The following is a 21,681-nucleotide window of genomic DNA, read 5'->3' as shown; positions in this document are numbered from 1 at the left end:
CCTCTTTTCACTATCGGTCTGCAGTTTTTGGCCTAAACTGCTGTTATGGCCTCCGCTATTAACATTAAATACCAACTACCATGGCATATGCTGTTAGGACGGAACGTCCGTGCTGTTAGCTTACGTAAATATACACTGCACACTAAGTGACACAGTGACCTTACACTGCACACGCAATGCGCGCATATGAACTTATTCGCCGGCTCCATCTCATAGCTTTGTATAACTTTGTATGAGGCAGACAAGTAAACATTCAAACTAGAAAATAAACATATCGTTGAATAACATGAGAAAAAGTGAAGTTTGTAAAAATATTTATGACCCGATGTCCTGAACCGACCGTAACTGCCTCGATCGGGACATCCTTCACAGCCGGCGACCTCTCAGCACCTCGTCCAATCAGAAGTGTTGCTAATAAAGTCAGGGGTCACGAGCTAGCTATTTTCCTGACGGGGAGTGGAAGAGAAGACTGTTGAACGAAAGTTGTAGGTAAAAAACTCCCAAAATGATGGAGTTAGACAATCTGATACCACAAAGTATTGATCCCAATTTATCGCAGGTGAGTAAATTTTCGCGATCTTCTATTTAAGTCTTGTAAACGTGAGGATTTCGAGGAAAGTTTACTGTTGTCGAGTTGGCGATGAATGGCCTACTTTCAGCACTGACCTTATGAGTAGAAGTTAGTCCTTATTTCTAACAGATGTACTCGGATTGACATTTCAGAATTGTACTATTAAATTTTGAATATTATATTTAAATGGGAAATATGCTTTAAATTTTGTTAATATTTTTAGGTTTGTTTTGCCGTTCCGGTTATAAATATTGCCCGTAGTTTTTAGTGCGCATGCGTGAAGATTATGTCGTCATTTCTCGATTGTGCTGAATCACATTGTCAGTGGCTGGCAGAACTTTCGAGACGAAATTTTATTTCGGTGGTATTGAGACTGTGTACAAACATTTATTTTGGAGTCATGGATACAGATTAATTGTCCTTGAAAATAGAATGGCGCTTGTCTGTGGATTGAACAGAATAATACACCGAGATAAATTGATTTACCGCCTGGATTGACAGGGATCCAACGCGGCACGCTGAACGCTGCCATCACAAGGCTCCTATTTTTAGACTAAACCAGTTGCCTTCGTCAGGAAACAGTGCTTTTGAACAAAATTTCTTTTGTACAATAGATATTGAGAAGTGAAAACAAGATTTTGTGATATTCAAAAGCTACGATCATGATAAAAGAGTATTTCAGCGACGGAATTCTTCAGATCGCTATCATTTTAAGTCTTCTGAGAACAGATTTGAATAGCTTTCATTTTCCGAACAATGAACTCCTCAGTTATCCTGAAGTTCAGGATATCTTGCAGGGACAGACAGTGGGCTATTTACCCACAAATTTTCATAATCATTACAATACGTTAAACAGCATAGGTGGATCACTACATCCCAAACATGTAGACAGTGATTTTTACTTTTCTTCCTTGTTTCGAGAACTAAGACTTTTATCCAGGTTCCAACGTTTCTCTGGGGTATCAACAGACATAGAAGCATTTCTGGTTAGCGAGTCGACTTTTGGATTTCCAGCTTCAGTCCAAAGCGGCACAGTTGGAACCACAGTCAACACCATTAGTGAAAATGAACAGAATGGAGAACATAGTGACTCTCAGAGCCAGGTTCAACAACAGCTGCTGTCTGATATATCACATAACAATAATGCAGAGAGCACAATACTTTGTGATTCTGACAGTGATATTGCCTTTCATTCACCATTCCCTGGATGTGATCTTACCAAAGAGGTAGTTTTATTGGACAAACGTTTTGAATAAATTGTCAAAGAAGATTACATGGAAAACATGAAATGAGGAAGTGTATAACAACAAAGTCACTATTATATGCATTGTTTAGTCTTATCATAAATCAACTGAGATGTAAGTTATGCAGAGATTATGAACCGAAAACATTTCTAATCAGGTTTATTTGTTTATCACAGGATCTTGATCTCATTGATGTTCTTTGGAGACAAGATGTGGATCTTGGTGTAGGGAAGGAGGTCTTTGATCCAGGACTACGGCGTGAACTTGAACGAGAACGGGAGCTTGAGCTACTAAAGGAAGCTGAAAAGGTCAGTTTTTTAAGCTGTCATTAAGCTTATTATGCATGCATAGGAGCAAGGTGAAAGAAAGGCATGCTAGTAGCATGCTTTTCTCAATATCTTTCCACCTCTGTATAAATACTAACATAGTAAATCACAAAGCAGTTTAAGTAGTTTAAAGTTTAAAATCATTCTTCCTTAGCATTTTGGCAATGCTGTTACCAGTAGTGACTCCTCTTATACCAAATATCTTTTTATGTACCGCAGAGAAAAGAGGCAGATAAGCAACAGCAAGACAAACAAAGACAAGCCCATCTATGGCTTACTCAGAATTTTATGAGAGATGGAGAAACAGGTATTTTTTCTTCCTTTTTTCAAAAAAAAAAATTTTTTGAAATATTGGGAGTAAACATGCAGTCTCACATTTTCCATGTCTAAATATCAGTTGTGCTTTACCAATATAGAGCTGTATTATGGCTCTCTTTTTAGGTGTTTTTTTTTTTTTGTTTCACTTGGTTTGTCACCTAAGGTTAAAAACTGCATTAGCATTCTGCACTTTCAGTGCTTTCTGCATAATGCTGTGGTGTAATGCCAACAGGTAGCAGTGTAAGATAGTATGATGGCTATTGTTAATAGTAAATATCATAGTGTTGAAACTTTGTCCTGCTAACATCATGAAAAAAATGCAGGGTTTGAAGAAGTCTGAATTTCATAATCTTTATTCTTTCCCCGTCACCAGGTGAATGGGTGCCATTAGCAGGTGCGGAGAGTTCAGCTGTCTTTTCCCCGTCAGGACCTCAGACCTCCACCTTCCTTGAAACAGAAGATCATCCAGTATGGCTTTTATCACTCTAAAATGTTTTTAATCTCTTCTTTTTTTTTGTATGTTTTCTTTAATATACTTCACTTAAATTTTCTTTTTTTTTTTTTTTAACAATATACTTAAAAGATTATAATACAAGATTTGAAAGTTTTAAAGTTAGGTAAACAAAAACATACAGAAAAACCAAAGATATTTCTAAATACTACAAACCAAGTGTACATGTTGCATTTCATCATAAATTTTAGATAAGGAAAAGCTTATTTCATCTAGAAGACATAAGAATTGCTTGCTAAAGGCTTGAATGGATTTTTGAATTGAAAGGCGGGGTACGAGTTTGAATGTAGGCCCCGACATATCTCTCTTTGCATGTGACACCTGTTTACAGGACTGACCATTGGTGGTTTTCTGCAGATACTCTGGTTTCCTCAACCCTATGTGTGTGTGTGTGAGAGAGAGAAACTGAGTGGTTATAAATGATGGTGAATGAACTTGTAAGCATAAGTGTGTCTGCTTGTCATGTGCCTTGAGCCTGTCTTTATTGGTGAGATAAGGTGCTTCATAGATTAATTTTTTGCTAATTATTATTATTAGAGGTAATCATTTCATTGTCAGAAGCAATATGGGTCAGAGTGCATGGTTGGTATTTACTGATATTTAGTTGGCTTGCCTACGTATTAAAAGTAACAAATCAGTTGTTTCTGACTGCACAGGTGTTTACTCTGGATGATGCACTAGAATATGTGAACCAACACAATAGTGAGAACCAAACTTACAGTCAGTTTGCTACTGATACCCAGCAGTTTCAAACGAGTTTGTCAGGGGAGAACAGCTCTTTCACAGTGACTACTTTTCCTGATCCACCTCAGCAAGATAAACAGATTGAGGAAACCTGTCTAGTTAATCAGTCTCAAAACTACTCAGACTACTCTCAATTCAACCAGTCAGATCAGGTTAGTATTGTGCTGTTCTATTGATTACTGAAAGGTTTTATGAAGGTTTCATAATGCACTATGTAGAGAATCTGGAAGAGTGAAAAAGCATGCTTGATTTTTTTCTAAACACAAGAATAAGTGCGAGTATACTATCTGTATTATCTGCCTAATAATAGTAAGGGACATAGGGAAAGAAACACTTCTGAAAAAATAATAAATTAGCATAAAGTTTACTGGGTTGGTTAAACTTAAGAACTTGAAACATCAGTGAACATCTCTTGCAAGAGCTAATTGCAAATCTTTATTTCAATACATTGGTTACAGGATCGCCTTGAACAGAACTGGCAAGAGTTGATGCAGCTACTTAATGAAACAACTTTTGCCAACGCAACTGTCGACACTACATCTGCAGCCAGCAGCACAGCGTCCTCTGCCATGCCACCTGTTGACACACAGGTGCTGCTGCCACAAACAGTGACCTCAACCATGAATGAGGCACACTTGATGCAGCAGCAGCACTTCAACATAAACTGTCCACAGCCCATGACAATGTTGCAGGAACAGGATCTGTGCACATCAACCTCTTTAAATGAGAGCTGCATTCTTCCACAACAACAGAACACTCCTTGTGGAGAAAACAGCATTTTGATGGGCCTGCTGAATGATACGGGAATGCTTCTGCAGAATGCCACAATGCCAGTGGCTTTGAATAACTCATCAAGCAACATCATGGACCACAACATTTTGGCTGGAGACTTGGGTAAGGCAAGATGTTGGGATAAAATGTTTGCTTTTCTTTGCTTTAGAATCCTATCTAGGTACTAGCGGTCTGTTATAAGAACACTGGAGATGGTATTAGTCTGTATCAGGTTGATAAGGATTGACAGATGTATATATATATTCATATATGCACTTGAGTAACATAATTCGTTAAACTATAAAGATCATATTTTTACAGCTGCACCTGGAATATAATATGCTTTTCTTTTGGATCATCACTAGGTTTTGCCAATGGCAGTACAAACTTTGGCTCATCTGCCACTTCCGCAGAATCTTTAGACTGGGAGTCAGGTGAAATGTTCTTCCATAATGTGACTGGGCTGACCAGCTTGTCTTCCGTGGGCTCTTCCACCATGCTAGATGCTAGTGACTTTCCTGAATTTCTACCTGATGAAGACCTAGACATTGCCATCAATGAAGGTATGTTTTTCACATTTTTGGTAACATTATAATGAGGTATTGAATTAACTGGTCTGAAAAGTTGATGTGTAGGCTTATTTCTGATGCTGAAGCCTTTGTGAAAAGTTGTTAAAAGAATTACCTATTGACACTATAGTGGCGAAGAGAGACTACTGCAGTTTGCAACTACGTTGTTCTAAGAGAGATAACCAAAAAGAAAAATCTGAATGTTTGCTAAGTCTTTGCTCAGGATCTATTCAAAAGTGTTGTGTGGCATAAGTACATCATTATTAGTTCAGTCAGGGCTTGTTGCACTGGCTTTATGATCAAAAGGAAAGAAAGATGTAGATCAGTCTAGTTGCATGAAAATTTGTTTTGAGTGTATTAGCAAGGAAATTGAAGTCTGTATTATTTACAATGACATTAAGCATTTTGCTGCTTAAGTGTTGATGATAGAAGAAACATGTTAATGTTGGATTTGCTGACATGATCTTGTGGGCAGGTCTAACAAGCATTCAGATGCTTGACGAGGCAGAGAGTGATTCAGCTGTTTCCATGGGGAGCACTTCACCTCTTCAGGTAAGCAGAGCATTGAGAATGGAAACTCACAACTAACAAAATGGCAGAGCAAAGCAAAGCTTAGTTTTACATGTGCTTTTTTGTGTTCCTTCTTCCCACCCACCCACCCACCCCAACACATTTATTAGGTAACTTTTTATTGTCTTATGATTTGGAACATTACCTCATTAAAGTTTCGTAAGCAATCGTAATATTCAGTAGATGCTAATCGTGTGCTTGCAAAGGACCCCCATACTCTTTCCAGCTTTGCTCTGTATTTCTCATCAAACTGAACTAATGCAGTGATCTACATTTCTTTATACCTGTCTCGTGCTGTCACGTGGCTTCCACAGGACCATTCCCTTTTTAGCTCTCGATAATGTTAGCTTGATGCGTTGCACACACTTTGTCGTTAGAATGATCATGCACTCGCTAGCTGCAAGCTTAGCCTGACAATGGACATTCTATTATATATTCAGATGACATCACGCCTTGCCGTAAGGCAGCCATGTGCAATATTTGAAATTCTAAATTCATTCAATGAACAGATTTTGCATATCACTACAGTGTCTTTCGTATAGGCCGCAGGTGTGCTTAGGAAGGGCCACATGTTTAACCTGCCTGCTTTAATGAGTTTTGATGTACAACCATTTGGGAGTGTTAAATGTTCATGCAATGTGCATCATTTGTATTCTCTTCTAAGTTTTGTTGTTTATTCTAAGCTTCTTTTTTTTTTTCCTTTGTCAGGAGTTGAATGACACAGTAGAGAATTCTCCTTTTGATGGTCTTGAGGGTGCAACAGGAGGCAGTGACTATGATGCACATACAGATGGCTATGGCCAGCAGAATGGTCGTACTCACAGTTCCAGTGGTGGCTCAGAGGTCTGTAGTCTGGTTTGGTAGTTTGTGCATAAAGTCCTGTCCCAAAATATTATGTAAAATTTATTGATTTTTTAGTGTGAATGGATTGATTTTTAACTTTTTGGATATGCACTCCTTCTAGTCATAATGATTCATACAAAATCTATACTCACTGTGATCAGTTTGCTGCTGTCACTAGGATTATATCGTATAATGACCTACATTGCCAATGATAGAAATAGATGTGGTTGAAGTGGTGGGTTTTCTTTTGCACATTTGTTGTGCGTGCAAGGATGCAGAATTGAATGTATATAATGCCTGTAATATTCTACTGCAGGATGATGGTTTTCACTATAGCTGCAGTTCCTATGGCTCGCCTGCATCTGTCCACACAAACTGCTCTACAAACTCCAACGACACTGATCACTCCAACAGTGGCTCCTCTTCTGTTACAACCACTAGCCACATCCACCATAATCACACTTACCCAACACAGCCAGGACAGACACCACGAGAGGTAAGCAGGGGTGGAGGAAAATATAAGGTGGTGCTTGATAAAGCAGATAGGTATAATTTTTGGGGAAGAAAAGGGATCAACACTTTCCCAGCACTTTGCGTCCTCAAGCTTGTGCCTGTTATGCACACTGTAATGCACAGGATAGTGCTGCAAAACACATCTTACTGGTTATAAATAAAGGAAGAAAATGTTGGTACCTTTATGAATTGTTCTAATGTGAATAGAAAGAACGAATTGGGCATTTTGTTGTATTTAATAGTAGGCAGTAAATCGGTTGATCAAGAGCCATGTTTGAGGTGGTTTCTGATTTTTCAATTTGACATGGATTTGAACGCCAACAACCAAAAATGACAATATAATAGTAATACTTGGAGTTAAATTTATATTGTAATGAAATATTTCATATTTGGCACTTTGTGTGTGTATATATATAGTGTAAATAGTTATTTTTAACATTCTGCCATGTGACCTACTTTTTACAACAGCTCTCCATTCCATGTGGTTACCATCTTTTGTACAAGAAAACAGAAGGGATGGTTCTTAAAATCACATCAGTTAAATGTCTAAAAATGGTGTGTCACCTATGGTTAATGGGTATAAATATTGAAACACATTATACTTTGTGTCACCACAACTGTTTACAGTGTTCAGTTCTGCCGAATTCTTCTTACCTTTGCACAGTGTATATATTATAAATTTCTCTCAGATTACACTGCTGTACTGACCTAATTACTTCCACCAGGATTGAAGTGGGGTTAGAGGTACATTGCGACTCGCATTTCTTAACAGTTTGTCAGTTTCTCATTGTTGTGTTAATTGTACTATTGCAGGTTAAAAAATATGCAAAGAAAGATGGATTACACAAGAAAGGTCCAATCTCTCGTGACCAACGCAAAGCTGAAGAGCTCAAAATTCCTATTACATTTGACACCATCGTAGAATCTCCAGTTGAAGAATTCAATGAAATAATGGCGAAACATAAGCTGACAGAACAGCAAGTATGTGTGTGATTGATTGGCTTTGTTGCAGTGGAAGTATATGCAATTTGGTTTTTTTTTTTTATATAAACCATTTCACTTAGATAGAAAAATGTTATTCTGGCCATTTAGAAAATCTTAATAAAAGGGCAAAATACACAGTAGCACATTAGATTCCATACTTCCTCATTTATAGGTAGATAATGTTATTTATGCCATCTAGATAGGGGAAAATAAATAGCATATTAGATTTTATCCTTCCTCCTCTGTTGTGAGCTGCAGTTCAGTAGAGCTTATTTTGTAATGTGAGATGTGTTCTTTGATCCATGGCATTTGTTAGGCAGTAGGGAAAAATGAAAAATATGGGCTTCCTTGTAGCGTTTGAAATATTTAGCAGGTGTTAAAAAATTAATTAAAAGAAACCTTTCTAACTTTTTGGCAATGACGTTTATCTTGTGTCTATTTTGCAGATTGCTCTCATCAGAGACATCAGGCGTCGTGGAAAGAATAAGGTCGCTGCCCAGAACTGCCGCAAACGAAAGCTGGATGTTATCTACACCTTAGAGGATGAGATGACAGAGCTGCAGCGCATGAGGGACAAGCTGCTGGCTGAGCGAAGCCACATAGAGGAGCAGACACGACGGGCTAAAGATGTGTACGGCTCGTTATACCAACACATCTTCAGTTCTCTGCGTGATGATCATGGCCAGCCTTACAACCCCAGCCAGTATTCCCTGCAGCAGTCAAGTGATGGCAATGTTTTTCTGGTGCCACGTAACTATTCAACCACCACCACCACTGCCATTTCAACCTCGCCTTGTTCCTCCAGCTCTTCTGCTAGGGGCAGGCCTGCCTCTTCACGTAATTTTGAAGGCAAAGACAAGAACAGTTCACAACAGAAGAAGAAAAACAAGGAGTAAACAGAGAGGTGTTCACTAAGCCAGAGCACCATGTCGCTGAAACCATTGGGTCGCACAATTGTGCAGTGTCAGTCGATGCTGTTTTCTATAAATTTCATTCTTGGAAGCAGAAAGTTTGCTAACAAATGTACATGGGTTTTTTTGTTTGTTTGGTTTTTTGTTGGTTTTTTTTTTTTCGTTTTTTTTTTTTCTTTTGGCTGAAATTACAGAAATGAGCTCTCCATCTGTTTTGTCATGATGCAGTGACTGTTATTTTTCTATGGGTTCCAAGGTTCTGCCTGCCCTTTTTGTTTAAGGAGTTAGGGGGAACTAGAAAGAGAGCTAGGTGGAGAAAAGCAGTTGCCTTTTTGTCTGACACTTTTTTCGACCAGCTTCCAACATGGTTGCTGTTTTGAGTCAGACTTTGGAGAGGAAATTTGAGTCTTTAACTCAGATATGCTGTTGTTTGCTTGTTCTTGCAATATTTGTTGAACGTTCTCGAATGTGCAGCAGGCATCTTCTAATAAGGGTTAAATTTTTCATTTCTGGCAAGCATAAGCTAGTAGACCTAGTTGTTAAAGCAGACAGATTTGGGGCTGTTGGGAGTTAGGGAAAACTACAAAAGATAAATGGAATGTTTATAAATTTCTCCACCCCTTTGTCTATGGAATATGATAGTGTACCATTTGTATTTCCATCTTCACATTTAAGAAAGTATATTTTGTGGTTTAGGGTGGAAGGGAAGGCAATATGATGATTCATTTCCTTCCGTATGATCAACTGAATGTGTCGGATTCTGTGTTAGCTCCCTTTCTAGGACGTGTTCTAGAGCTAACATTTTTCTCATAAATCTGTAAACTAATTGTGAAACAGTAGCAACCATAAGTTACATTCACTGTGTTAACTGGCGCTACATGGCATCCTTGAACCTTTTTCTTCTTGCCAGGAAAGGATTGAAAACAGCTGAAAGTACTCAGAGTTGCTGTCGAGGCTATATACCTGTGAAATTCTGACGTTGCAGCACACGTTAGTTAGACAACTGTGTACTACTTTTTAAAGTGCCTCACATAAGTTGATCTGAACATTTGTGAGCTTGCTTGATGGGACGCATTGGCTATACTACAGATTCACTGCCCTCTTGTTGCTTCATTCCATAGACACTGTGAGTGCTGTGGTGTTTGCACCATTTGTCTTGTTAGACACTCATGAGTGTTTGCTGTATCTGTTGCTACTGTTGTTGGTGTGGCTGGGAGAATGTGGTGGTGTTGGCATGCCAATATTTGTAAATGGTTTAGGTTGATCAGAGTGTGTGTATGGGGGAATGAGATTGGTGGTGGGGATAGAGAACACTTATGAGGAGAGAGGTAGTGCTTCTCTCTTAAAGATGGTATATGTAAATCTATGTTTCAGGTGTTTCTTATGGAAAAAAATTTTACCTATGTTGCATTTATATGATAATGTTCAAATGTTAGAGCAAAAAAGTAACTGGTAACAGTTGAGTAGTGCTGCATAGCAGTTAAATTGTATGCACATCGTGCATAATGTGATATTAAGGATCTTATTTGTGTTGTAAACAATTAAAATAATGCCAACATGATTATAGAGCAAAAAGAAAAATGTGCACTTGCTATTTGTGGTGTCTGAATTCACATTTGTGGCACAAATGGAATGAGTTCACCATCAAAATTGTGCTGTCAAGTAGACATTTAAAAAATGAACAGTTGCTTTTGCATGATTGAATGCATACAAAAGTTGCTGATATAAGGTAGGCAGAAATTTTCAGACAAAATCTTTTGTATAGCGTTTAATTTTCTATTTTAGGCATCTCATTTGTTAATTTAGTGTGAAGTAAAAGGAGTAAGACATCATATTTGATGGCTTTGAATTTCAAAGATTACATATTTTACAAAATATGGTATTTGTAAATGATCAGATATCAAATCTGGCTGTGAGGTTATTTTGCACGTGTGCTTTGCAGTATGTTTGGTTTGAAAGGCTATGAAAACAGAGGAGTGTACAAGTTACTGCAGAGTTCATATCGCTTTATATATTTGTGCCATGTCATCATCATTTAGTATTTATGTTTCCCTTAAAAAAGGAAAAACTTGTCAAGCACTGCATTTCAATTTTTGAATAGTTGACAAACTAATTGTCCATATAATATCTTTCCTTTTTCTGCTTATATACATTATCAGTAGAGATATAAATATTTATCCTCAAAACAACAACAAAAAAATCATTGATTTCAGTACTTCAAGTGTGAGGGTTCTTCATCCGTTTCATTGTCCCTTCTAAAATTTATGTGTTTTAATAGTTTGTTTGCTGGGATTGTTTTCATGCCTGTATTTTTAATAAGTCGTTGGTACAGAGTGTGTTTTCATTACAATATAGTGTACAAAACCTTTTTCTAATTGTTTTTTTTTTTTTTCATTTACTGTCTTACCAGAAGGACAGATATAATCAGTTTAATGTGATCTCAAGTGCTCGTATATGCCTGTGTTTAAATAGACATGTGCACTGCTTCCCCTTTCATTTTTGTGTTATCTCTTTAGGAAAATAGTTTTTCCCTCTTGCAAGATTCTAATCTTTGAAAAGAAAAGCTAAACCTCCAATGTTACCTTGAAGGGATATAAAATTTGCATTAATGTATTTGTCATATGTTAATGTGGCTGTTGAAGTTTAGTGGAAATTTGGGGTTGTTTTTTTTTTAAATTTTGTTTCCTTTCCCTGTGGTTGGTGGGTGGGCGTGGTTGGTAAGCTATGGGGTGGAGCATTATGTCCATGTCACTTTCTGTAAACTTTTAACTTTTATTTTTTTTATATTGCAATAGACTCTTTACATATAATTCTGTTTATATAGTAGTAGTAAAGCATGTATCTGGGAAATTTAGTATTTGCTGTTGAAATGAGTGATACTGCAAAATGTCCATGAAAAAAATATACATTTCTGCAGTGTTCTTCCTTAGAATGTGCAAAATGCCTTTTAAAACATTGACCTTGATTGTATTTTTTATTTTCTTGTAGGTGGTTTTTAAAATAAATTTTGCAGTGTGATGCATAATTAGTCTAGTTTCACTTGAAATCATCAGAAGAAACACATAAATTTTGTGCTGGATCTCATGTTGGTGTTGATACCTGCATTGTGAACACAAGTCCCAAAATTTTCAAATGTTGAGAGCATGGCTAGGTGCATGTTTTCTTTTTAGACAGTGGAACTTTGGAAACACTGTTAGCTGGGTTGTTTGTGGATGCAAAATGCAGTGGAAATGAAATTAAATTGAAAATGCTGTATATACTATTGTGAACATGTTGACTTTTCATCAGTACATTACAGATCATACTTTTGAAAATGTAAGTTGACGGTTTAACAAAAAAATAAAAATGCAGATTATATGTGTATTCTTTGTGTGTACAAACTAGGAATATATGTGGGTGGAAGTATAGTTAAGGGTTTGTATTGTGGTTAAGGTAAGTTAATCCACACAAAATGTTTGCCCCCCATAATACAGACTACTGCTGTTTCTATTCTAATACTGATGGACAAGGGAATCGGTAAGGAGTTAAAGATTTGACACCAGTATGGGGCAGTGTACTTCACACTTAACCCCTTTCCACCAACCCAGTGTTTCAACAGCCACCTAACCTGTTTATAGATAAGGCAAGAAAAGAGCATTCAATCCAGAAGTGCACAGCGCCCTCAGTAATACACTGATCCTGAAATATGTGGTTTGTACTATCGTCGCTTGAAAGTACTATCTGCTATTTATTTGAATATTGCATTGGTATGATTTTCAGATGTATTGATTGGTTTCGGAAGTGTTGAATACTAAAGGTATAGCCTGCTGCAAAGGACGTGCTGATGTATTTGCAGTAAATAATATACCTACTATCTTTGTAGCAAGTATGGCTGTATCTTCAACCTATTCTCTTTAATCTTCCTCAAGAATCTTTTTAACTAGAAAAATGGACGAGGGGGAAAATGGCGGTTTGAGTCAGCAAGACCATATGACGGCAAAGCAGTAAACGTGTCATATGCATCGAAAAAGCAGCGTGTCTGACACGAGATATGAACCCAGGACAACTAATCCCTCAAATAGCAACGAATGGCTGACCCAAGTTTTGATACAACTGTCATGTAAAGACTGCCAAACTTTCTCAGATGTTCAACCATGTTTTTATCTGGTTATGAAGGAGATTTAGACTAATTAATAGTTCACTGGCTTGTTTCCGCAATTTCAGCCGGCAAATCAGTTATATATATATATCTCACACCATTGATTGCATACTAAAAAAAATGAAAATTACTCTTGGTTAAAAAGTTTTATTGTGTATTTGTGACTTGTAATCTTTTCCCATCTTGAGTAGTTAATTATCAGTTGTCGAAAACAGGTACTTATCCTGTAAGACACCCTGAGGGATACAAGAATAGCTTTAAAGTACACTTGCAAACAAGCGTGATAACCAAGTGTTTGCGAAGGACTGATAGCATTGATGATTTCTGTAGGGTTGCACAATCTCTTCCTTGCATGGCTACACATATTCACCTATGTTTAGGTGCAGACCACCACATGGATCAAAATGCGGCGACAATGTACTTATATATGCAACTAACAGAAGATCCTGATAACGAGGTAATGATGCTTGACAAAGACTTGCTTCATCGCCGGTCAGCAAAGACAAAGGAAACGCTCCATAACCACCAAGTTACACTCCGCGAGAAGTGACAGTGAACATCAGGAAAAGCACTTCAGGTAAGATGTAGCTAAATGTCCCTCGGCTGAAAAAAACACACGGATACCCCAGCATTACACACTCTTATGTGAGTTACACATATATAACCCTTGGTTAACGGTTGAAGTCCCATATGCTACTGTTGATAACGATTTTCCAAACATGACTATGTATCAAAGTGCTCTGTGCCTTTGTATCAACATACCAGTGATTTAGATAAAGGGTATAACTACCCGGACAAACACACTGTGTCAGTTAAAACGCTTTGTGTAGAGTCCAGCTTCCGTCTTGTCATTCCTTGATTGTATTCTCATTTTGTTTGATATATACTATGAATTAGTATTTACTCAAAGTATATTGACATAGTGTGAATAATTGAAAATGACCTTTTTGCTATAATTAACACCAAAACAAATAAAAGAAACACAATAAACCACAACAGCTAAACAAAACAACCCAAACCAATGCGCGTTGGTTGTCCTCAGGTAATATTGGGCGGCCATGGAGAGCCTCCTTGGTGAGGTTGGAGCCGGAGGGAGATTTCAGGTGCAGCTGGTGGCAAGTGTTAAGTTTGCGGACATGTCGCTCGCTTGGGGAATGATGCAGATGACTTTCGCTGGTCTGGTCCCCGACTGGTGGTGTCAGCCACCCGAGGCCGCCAACAGTTCCCATGGAAACTGGTCCCGTGACAACACGACCTTCCACATCTGTCCTGTGTCCAACAACAGCGACACGTGTGGTGAGGTGGTCTTTGACGACTCTGTCCAAACCATCGTTAACGAGGTGATTGTTATGATAATGAAAGCGATAACATCACGATGCATCAGCTTTTTTAAAAATTATTATTCGGACATATCTCGCCAGTTCTCTGATTGTGTTTGTCGACAGCAATGTATTTAAAGCGACCCGTTAAATCTTTATCTTGTAACTATGCCATTATCTCGCGATTCTGGATTGGGTCTGTCAGTCTGTTACACGACATAGGAAAGTTCATGGACAACAGCACCGACTTAATTTTGCTCTTGACCCCGACAGTGGACACTAGTCTGTGACCTCGACTATGTCAAGCCCATGGTGACGTCACTACAGATGGGCGGGGTGTTGTTCGGCGCCTTGCTGGGAGGACAGGTGTCTGACTCGTTGGGGAGGCGGCCAACTGCGTATCTAGCGTACCTGGCTAACCTCATCGTCTCCCTAGTGACTGCCTTCTCCATCAGTTGGAGGATGTTCGCCATCATGCGGGTCTTGATTGGCGTCACCTTGGGCGTCAAACATCGTCGTACTGTACACCTATATGCTGGAGTTCATCGGAAGCAAACGGCGGCAGGTGACTGTTTCAGTAATTGTTAGCTAACATGGAGGATCTGGTTTTCTGCTCAAATTAATTTCACAGGATGCATGTACAGCGAAAAAGTTATATTACAAAAAAAAAACAACAACAACAAACAAACAAACAAACAAACAAACAAACAAAAAACAAAAGAAAAACAACCGAATGGATGACACTAAATGAGATGCTAGTATTTTATGTGTAGTGTATTTAGGTATGTGCTCATGCATGTGTATATGTGTGTACTTTGATATTATTGACTATGTAGCTGGTATCAGCTATACCTGGGTGGAACATTGGCGTCTGTCTATTTGCTCTGATGGCCTGGCTGTTTCCTAACTGAGTCACCTACACATGGCCGTAGCTGCTTTGAACCTGCCCTTCCTTCTCACCTGGTTGTAAGTGGCCATCTATAGTCACGCTCACCTGATTATTTTCATGTCTCTTTGTTCTTACCTAATTGTAAGTGGCTATCACTATATTTTCCTTTTCACCTGTTTGTGAATGATCCTCTCTGGGGTTTTTTTTTCACCTTGCTGTAAGAGGCCATTTGAGAAAATTCTCGTCTCACTAATGTACAACATTTGATAATGCATTGCAACAAAGTCAAGAATGAGATATTATCTGAGAATAACAATTTAGCCATTCTCCCCATTACTTCTAAGCTGTCTGTATAATGCTATACTATATGTACATATATATATATTGAATGTTTCAGCGTATTTCCGGAAAGTGCGCGATGGCTGGCTGTCAAGGGGCGTCTGCAGGAGGCAGAAGCAGTGATCAGTCATCTGGCACGGGTCAACGGGAGGCAGAAACCAAGGACACGCTAGAAAGGCTACAAGAGGTCATGGAGGAGGAACTGAAGGCAGGTCAAGGTCGTCGTTACACCTACATAGATGTCTACCGCGGCTGGCGCATGGCAGTGACCTCACTTGCCATTAACTTTATCTGGTGAGGACATGTCATGTCCCACCTTCTCTCATTCTCATCACTAGAAGTATTTTTAAAGTAAACCTGGTATGCGCATTCTCTTTTTTTAATATATAAGCGGCACGAAGTTCGGATGCAGGCTACTACCTCGATGAGTCTGAGATTTTTTTCTGATGCTTTTGTCATTTTTTGTCAAATACCAAAGTATTATGATTTTCTAGGTTTGAACCCTCCCCTCTTTTATTTTCTGTTGGCAATATAAATGGCCTAAGGTCTTCCGACAAAAACTTTCGTGTTTTCATATTCGTGTTCTTATCTCAGGTAGGAAAAAATCTTTCTTATTGTTATTGATTGATCGCGGGATTGATTTGCTGGTTGATTTTTGCAACAGTTCTGTCTGTCGTTTTGTTATTATGGGATTTCCTTCGGCGTCAGTGCGCTGAGCGGGAACCTGTATCTGAATATCGCCTTGATGGTACTGGTGGAGATTCCAGCCAACTTTGTCTGCGTATTTTTTGCAGACAGGTGGGTAACCGGAACATGAGTCGACATTCAAACAAAATTAAGACCTATATATATAGTGACTAAACACGACGGAAACTAACTTCTGATTTTCACTTTTACTTTATTTTTCCCTCTGTGCTTAGTTGATGAAAAGATGAGCATTTAACAGATTAATTAAGTATAAGGAAAGGAAATTTGACCTAAAATAAAATAAATTTTAATATGGCTAGTATGCCCTTCCACGGCCTCACATGTGATGCTAAGAGTGTTGACTGATGAACACAGCTCACACTGGAGAGGAGCTACGTCAGCAGACTTAGGGCGCCACCATGACTGGGCCAGAGTTATCCTTGGCTACCATTATATTCATGCTTTGTCACGGAATCCAGTAAGATAAAGTCCATGGTATACATTTCTATCCAAAAGTAAAATTCTAAATTGACATCAGCAATAAAGGTTTCAAGTTTTTCAATCTTTTAAAAATAATGAATAACCCTCTGAATTATAAAAGCAGATGGTATATCAAAAACAACTTTTTTCAGATTTGGTCGCAAATGGACTACTTTCTTTCTTGCCATCTTGAGCTCTTTGTCAAGTTTTGGATTTTAATCAGTAATTTTAAAGGTAAGTATAAACAAACACAAGAAACGAAATAAGCGCGATTTGCCATTGAGATACCATTCTTTCTATCAAATTTATTTACTTATTTATATTTTTGGTATAGAAAAATCAAATGTTTACTGCTCTTGAACTAAATCACGAATCAAGATTTTTTCCCAGTGAGAAATAATTATCCCAGAATAGGACCTTTCAGTTAAATTATCGGCCGGTAAAACGGCTCTCGTATGGATCTACCCTGGGTCCAGGTTTTAGGGTGGTAGTTGATTTATTTATTTCATGATACTGACCACAAACTCAGATGGCCACATTTTACATTTTATTTAAGTGATATTTTTCTGTTTAGATTGATTTCTGGGTTGGCTGATTGGTGATCTGCTGTTGCAGCACCGACAACACAGCAAGAAACAATCACAACAACTCTGGCCATGATTAGCAGGCTGTCTGTGGGAGCTGGCTGGACGGTCATGAACACCTTTACATTGGAGCAGTACCCCAGTAATCAGGTCAGTTCACTCCTATTAACCAAAGTAATTCTTAAATGTTTACTTAACTGAAAGACATATTTTCCAAATGACAGGAAATGACAGGGACAACCTTTACTATCTTTCGTCTCCATCAGCAGCTGTTTACTCTGATGGAAAACCTTCAAAACTAATAGCCTGACAGTTGCCACTGTTCCTTACTTTAAACAACCGGAATTTTCCAGGGCTTGATTGTTTCTCCATGTACGAGGCATGGTTCGTAGAATCATGAAATATTTGCGGTTCGTGGTAACTTTTTTTATTATTAACAGTCCCCGAAAACATGCTGGGTTGACATAGCAATGTTCATGTTCACTATTGCAGGAACCTTGGCATAGGTGCTGCTAATACAGCTGCTCGTGTTGGAGGGGTGCTGGCGCCGATTGTGCTCAACATGGTACGGACTAGTTTGGCCACCATGTGCTGATAGTAAAATAATCACAAACTAGACGATGAAAATTTTTCCCCGTAGACCGACACACATGACTGCAATGTCCTTCACCCTGATGGTCTCATGCACCACTCACACCGAGGAAAAGGAACAAAAAACCTTCTCAAAATATAGCAGTCAAATGTAAGGAAAAAATGAACGAGATAAACAAAAGAACAAATATAAAATCAAAAAGGAACAAACATAAAATCAAAAAGGAACAAACATAGCCAAGACCTCAACAAAGAACTAGAAAAAGCAAAAACAACATGCACACAAACAAAAACAAATAGTAACTCCAAGGGAATAAACAAAAGAAAAAAGGAGGGGAGCAGAGCTATAGAACAAACGAGTGTGTATGTTACCTATTTTAAAAAAAAAACAACTGTACTTTTGCAGGACAATGAGGAAGAGGTTGTTCACGGCTACATTGTGGTGGGTATCCTGATGGGAGTTTCGGCCTTCACGTTGTTGTTGTTGAAGGAAACTAAAGGTCAAGACCTTAGAGACAGCATGACCTCTGTTGAGGTCGACAACAGAATTGTCAATGAGCCATCAAGCCGGACATCCAGTCTGGATGATGATGCCCCACCGATGACAGAGGAGCCATCATGGTCAGGTTCTAGGACGGATGCTGCTAGTGCTGTTATATCGAGGACAGGAGAGCCGGCAAAACCTTTGACCCCGACCTCATATGAAGCCAAGGAGGAGGTGGAGGTGAAGGTCGAATATTAAGAAGTAGTTCGTGTTCGTCTAAGTATGAACCTTTGTGTTTGTGTGTGTGAAACAACAAATTTCACACTGCCACCTTCATGTACGACCTGTTGCGCATGTAGTGTATGAAAGTCATCAAAGGGATAAATTACAAAGGACAAATTAAACTTATGTTGGCGTTGCCTGATGACAAAACAAAAACTAATTCTATTTAAATTTCTTCATCTATTTAGTATATTGTTTGTTTATAACGAAAAGATTTTTAATCTCATGTTTTTGTAGCTTTCATTCCAGTGACAGGAGATTTTGAATCTGTTGATCAAGCTCTTTTAAACAGAAGTGTGATATATATATATATGTATATTGTATAAGAAAACATTCAAACAAACGATCAAACAAAGCTGATAAATAATAAAATATTTAATCTGTAAGAAATTATTTGTAACTTGCCGTATATATCACTGTTGTGAACTGCATGTTTATTCCGGTAAATATTTGTTTATAAACCGCTTGAACCTGTCCTTTCATGACAACTGCATGCCGTAAGGGTGTTGTGCTGCGATTGAGTTGAAAGGTCACGAAGAGAAAATACAGAGGCACGCGCACACGCGCATCCTCGCACTGACAAACATCAAACTCACACTCAGATACATGAGTACGAAATAACCTCGTCTGTCACACTTAATGGCCACTGAATGACAAGTGTGAACACATGCTGCAGGATACATATTATCCATTGGCTTACTATTAGCTATAACTGATGGACTGCCAGGCTGATAGCTATCATCTAAATTGTCCGTACTTAATTCTACTGTGTGGATAGACATACAGCACAAACTGACGGCCATAATTTTTTACCCCTGGAGCGTGTGTGCGATTGCGATATCCTGATATCTTCCGTTGGGTTGTGTGACACCCAAGCTTTGTGTTCGTGTGCGCGCGTTCGTGCGTGAAAATGATAGCTTTAGAAACAACCTCTGAAGTTGTTCAGAGACTGCATTTCCAGTAAGAGAAAAACATCAAATCCAAAATATTAAAAGAAAGAAATAAAAACATATAAGCTATCGAATAATTATGTACATTAAAAACGGTGTCCATGGAGATGGCCAAGTTAAGTTAGGTCCAGTGCAGATGGCTCTGGTAACCTTTGTCCTCTCGGGAGTGGATGTTTGGGCGATGGGTGATTGTTTTCATAACATAATACCACATAATACTCACATTTTTAAACTCTTCTCAAATGTCACATCTGTTGTCTGGCAGAAAATGTCGGAAGGTAAAGTATAAACTTCCTGAAAGGAAACCCTTGTGGCAACAGAACTGAATCTTCTAAAGCTTGTGTAAATACACAGGGGATGCAAATGCACAAGACAGTGAGAATCAAGTGTCGCGAATTTAGCTCTCGATTTCAATATTCCTCTGTCTCATACTGCGATGCCTGATCAAAGGGCTGACCGTAGGTGGGTTTTTTGGTTTGTTTATTTTGTTTTTGTTTTGTTTTGTTTTGGTCCAGTACTCCAGTTTCCTCCACACAAACACACACGTCCACCTTCCGAAATGAAAGAAGCTTTACTAAATACAGTGGAACCTCGGTTAGCGAACGCCTCGGATAGCGAATATTTCGGTTAACGAACAAAAATTTTTTTAAAAGTTTGTCTCGGATAGCGAACAAAATTTCGGATAACGAACAGCCACGTGAACAACACGTGACCGACCAGCATGTCATCATTCGCGCTCGAGACACAGTTATGATCGGTCGTTCCTTATCTATGCGCATCCTTCTTATTTAGTGATTGTTGTGCTTTATTTTAATAAGATAATCCTCAATATTGGCTCCAAACAAGATTAAGATCAATTAATAGTAGTGAGGTAATGACAAGGAAGCGGCCAACAAATGAATTGAAAAAGGAAATGATTTCAAAGTATGAAGGCGGCATGCGTCTGTCGGATCTGTGATGTCGTATTACCGAAGAGTTTTACAAAAAGTAAACGATAACGAACAGCTTTCCAGAACGGATTAAGTTCGTTAACCGAGGTTCCACTGTAAACAGATTTTATTTATTTTACTTGAAGACTTCTTGTCGGTATTTCGTGTCAAGTTCATGTCTGCTAGAGTCATTAAGAACAGATATTTTTTTAAGTTGAAAGAAGTTAAATCAGCGTTAGTTCTTGTCAACAAGTTAACAACACCACTCTTCCATTCGACTAAGCCGCACCACCAGCTGGCAAATAAGATGCTTATCTAGTATATTGCTGTCCCAATAATGACAAACTTGTTGACAGGGGAGCTACGTGAAGCAAATTTTCAAAGCTGCTGGGTGTATGAGGTAGAACAATAAGAATGAAATGGATGGAGAAAGCAAAATATATATATATCACGACGACAATCTACAATTTCCTTTTGAAATGAAAGGGCAAGCCAATTTCCATGAAAAAAACAGCTTCATTAGCTTGTGTGAAAAACGCTGAAAACACCCATCAGTGGCACAATTTTCGGCCATCACGAGCAATTTTGAGTAAATGTCACTGTAGGAGGACCACCCTCACTGTCAAAATGCTCCACAAAAATGGTCTTTTCCTAGCCTCGGTGCGCAGAGTTCAGCTCAATGATTTAAGGTTGCTATTAATTGTTTAAACTGTTTCATTGATGGTCTCATTTTCCCACATTGACCAATGTGCACTTGTGTTCACAAACACAGAGCACAACACACTCCAATGCACACACACACACACATGCACGCACGCACAACACAGTCTAATGCACATGCACACACCCACGTACACAGGATGTGAAGAACCGCAGCTAAGCTTTCTAATGCTGATGTAAAATTGTTAAATACGAAGATGAGGCAAGTGCTACAAATCACTTGGCAGAAGTCCCTAAGTGTTACTGCAAGATATAAGCAAACAAAAGGTGCGTGTACACTCACGAAAACAGGATTCCATTTAGTAATCTGCCCAGTATCATCGGTCATCATCATTATTAACAAATGAGAGCAAAGGTGATATTCCGACCAATCTTCTCCAATTGCTGAGCCAGAACAATTTACCAACCAGTCAT

The 21,681-nt window shown here is 38.5% G+C and overlaps 3 protein-coding genes across 4 annotated transcripts; all 3 read left to right on the top strand.

The window, feature by feature from the left end:
• Positions 1–404: 404 nt before the first annotated feature.
• LOC112556814 (endoplasmic reticulum membrane sensor NFE2L1-like) lies at positions 405–12,232 on the top strand. Of its 2 annotated transcripts, none has more exons than XM_025226179.1 (12): positions 405–559; positions 1,992–2,123; positions 2,361–2,448; positions 2,833–2,927; positions 3,627–3,866; positions 4,173–4,608; positions 4,851–5,048; positions 5,530–5,606; positions 6,333–6,467; positions 6,784–6,963; positions 7,794–7,961; positions 8,411–12,232. In XM_025226179.1, the coding sequence occupies exons 1-12, from the start codon at positions 506–508 to the stop codon at positions 8,858–8,860; spliced, it is 2,253 nt and encodes a 750-aa protein (XP_025081964.1). In that variant the 5' UTR covers positions 405–505; the 3' UTR covers positions 8,861–12,232. The 2 variants fall into 2 exon arrangements, with proteins under 2 accessions (XP_025081964.1, XP_025081963.1); XM_025226178.1 differs by lacking the exon at positions 405–559 and adding an exon at positions 870–1,797.
• Positions 12,233–13,484: 1,252 nt separating this feature from the next.
• Positions 13,485–14,920, top strand: LOC112555943 (solute carrier family 22 member 8-like). Its single transcript, XM_025224558.1, has 3 exons — positions 13,485–13,590; positions 14,056–14,353; positions 14,606–14,920. Exons 2-3 carry the CDS (start codon positions 14,072–14,074, stop codon positions 14,918–14,920), a joined length of 597 nt encoding a protein of 198 aa, XP_025080343.1. The 5' UTR covers positions 13,485–13,590; positions 14,056–14,071.
• Positions 14,921–17,454: 2,534 nt separating this feature from the next.
• LOC112557351 lies at positions 17,455–19,226 on the top strand. The gene is made up of 3 exons (XM_025227149.1): positions 17,455–17,461; positions 17,804–17,876; positions 18,309–19,226. The coding sequence occupies exons 2-3, from the start codon at positions 17,874–17,876 to the stop codon at positions 18,642–18,644; spliced, it is 339 nt and encodes a 112-aa protein (XP_025082934.1). The 5' UTR covers positions 17,455–17,461; positions 17,804–17,873; the 3' UTR covers positions 18,645–19,226.
• The last annotated feature ends 2,455 nt before the right edge of the window (positions 19,227–21,681 follow it).

The sequence above is a fragment of the Pomacea canaliculata genome, linkage group LG2, assembly GCF_003073045.1.
Source record: "Pomacea canaliculata isolate SZHN2017 linkage group LG2, ASM307304v1, whole genome shotgun sequence".
In the NCBI taxonomy this organism is placed as follows: Eukaryota; Metazoa; Mollusca; class Gastropoda; order Architaenioglossa; family Ampullariidae; genus Pomacea; species Pomacea canaliculata.
Note: the sequence above shows the minus strand (reverse complement) of the source record. Positions and strands in the feature narration are given on the sequence as shown.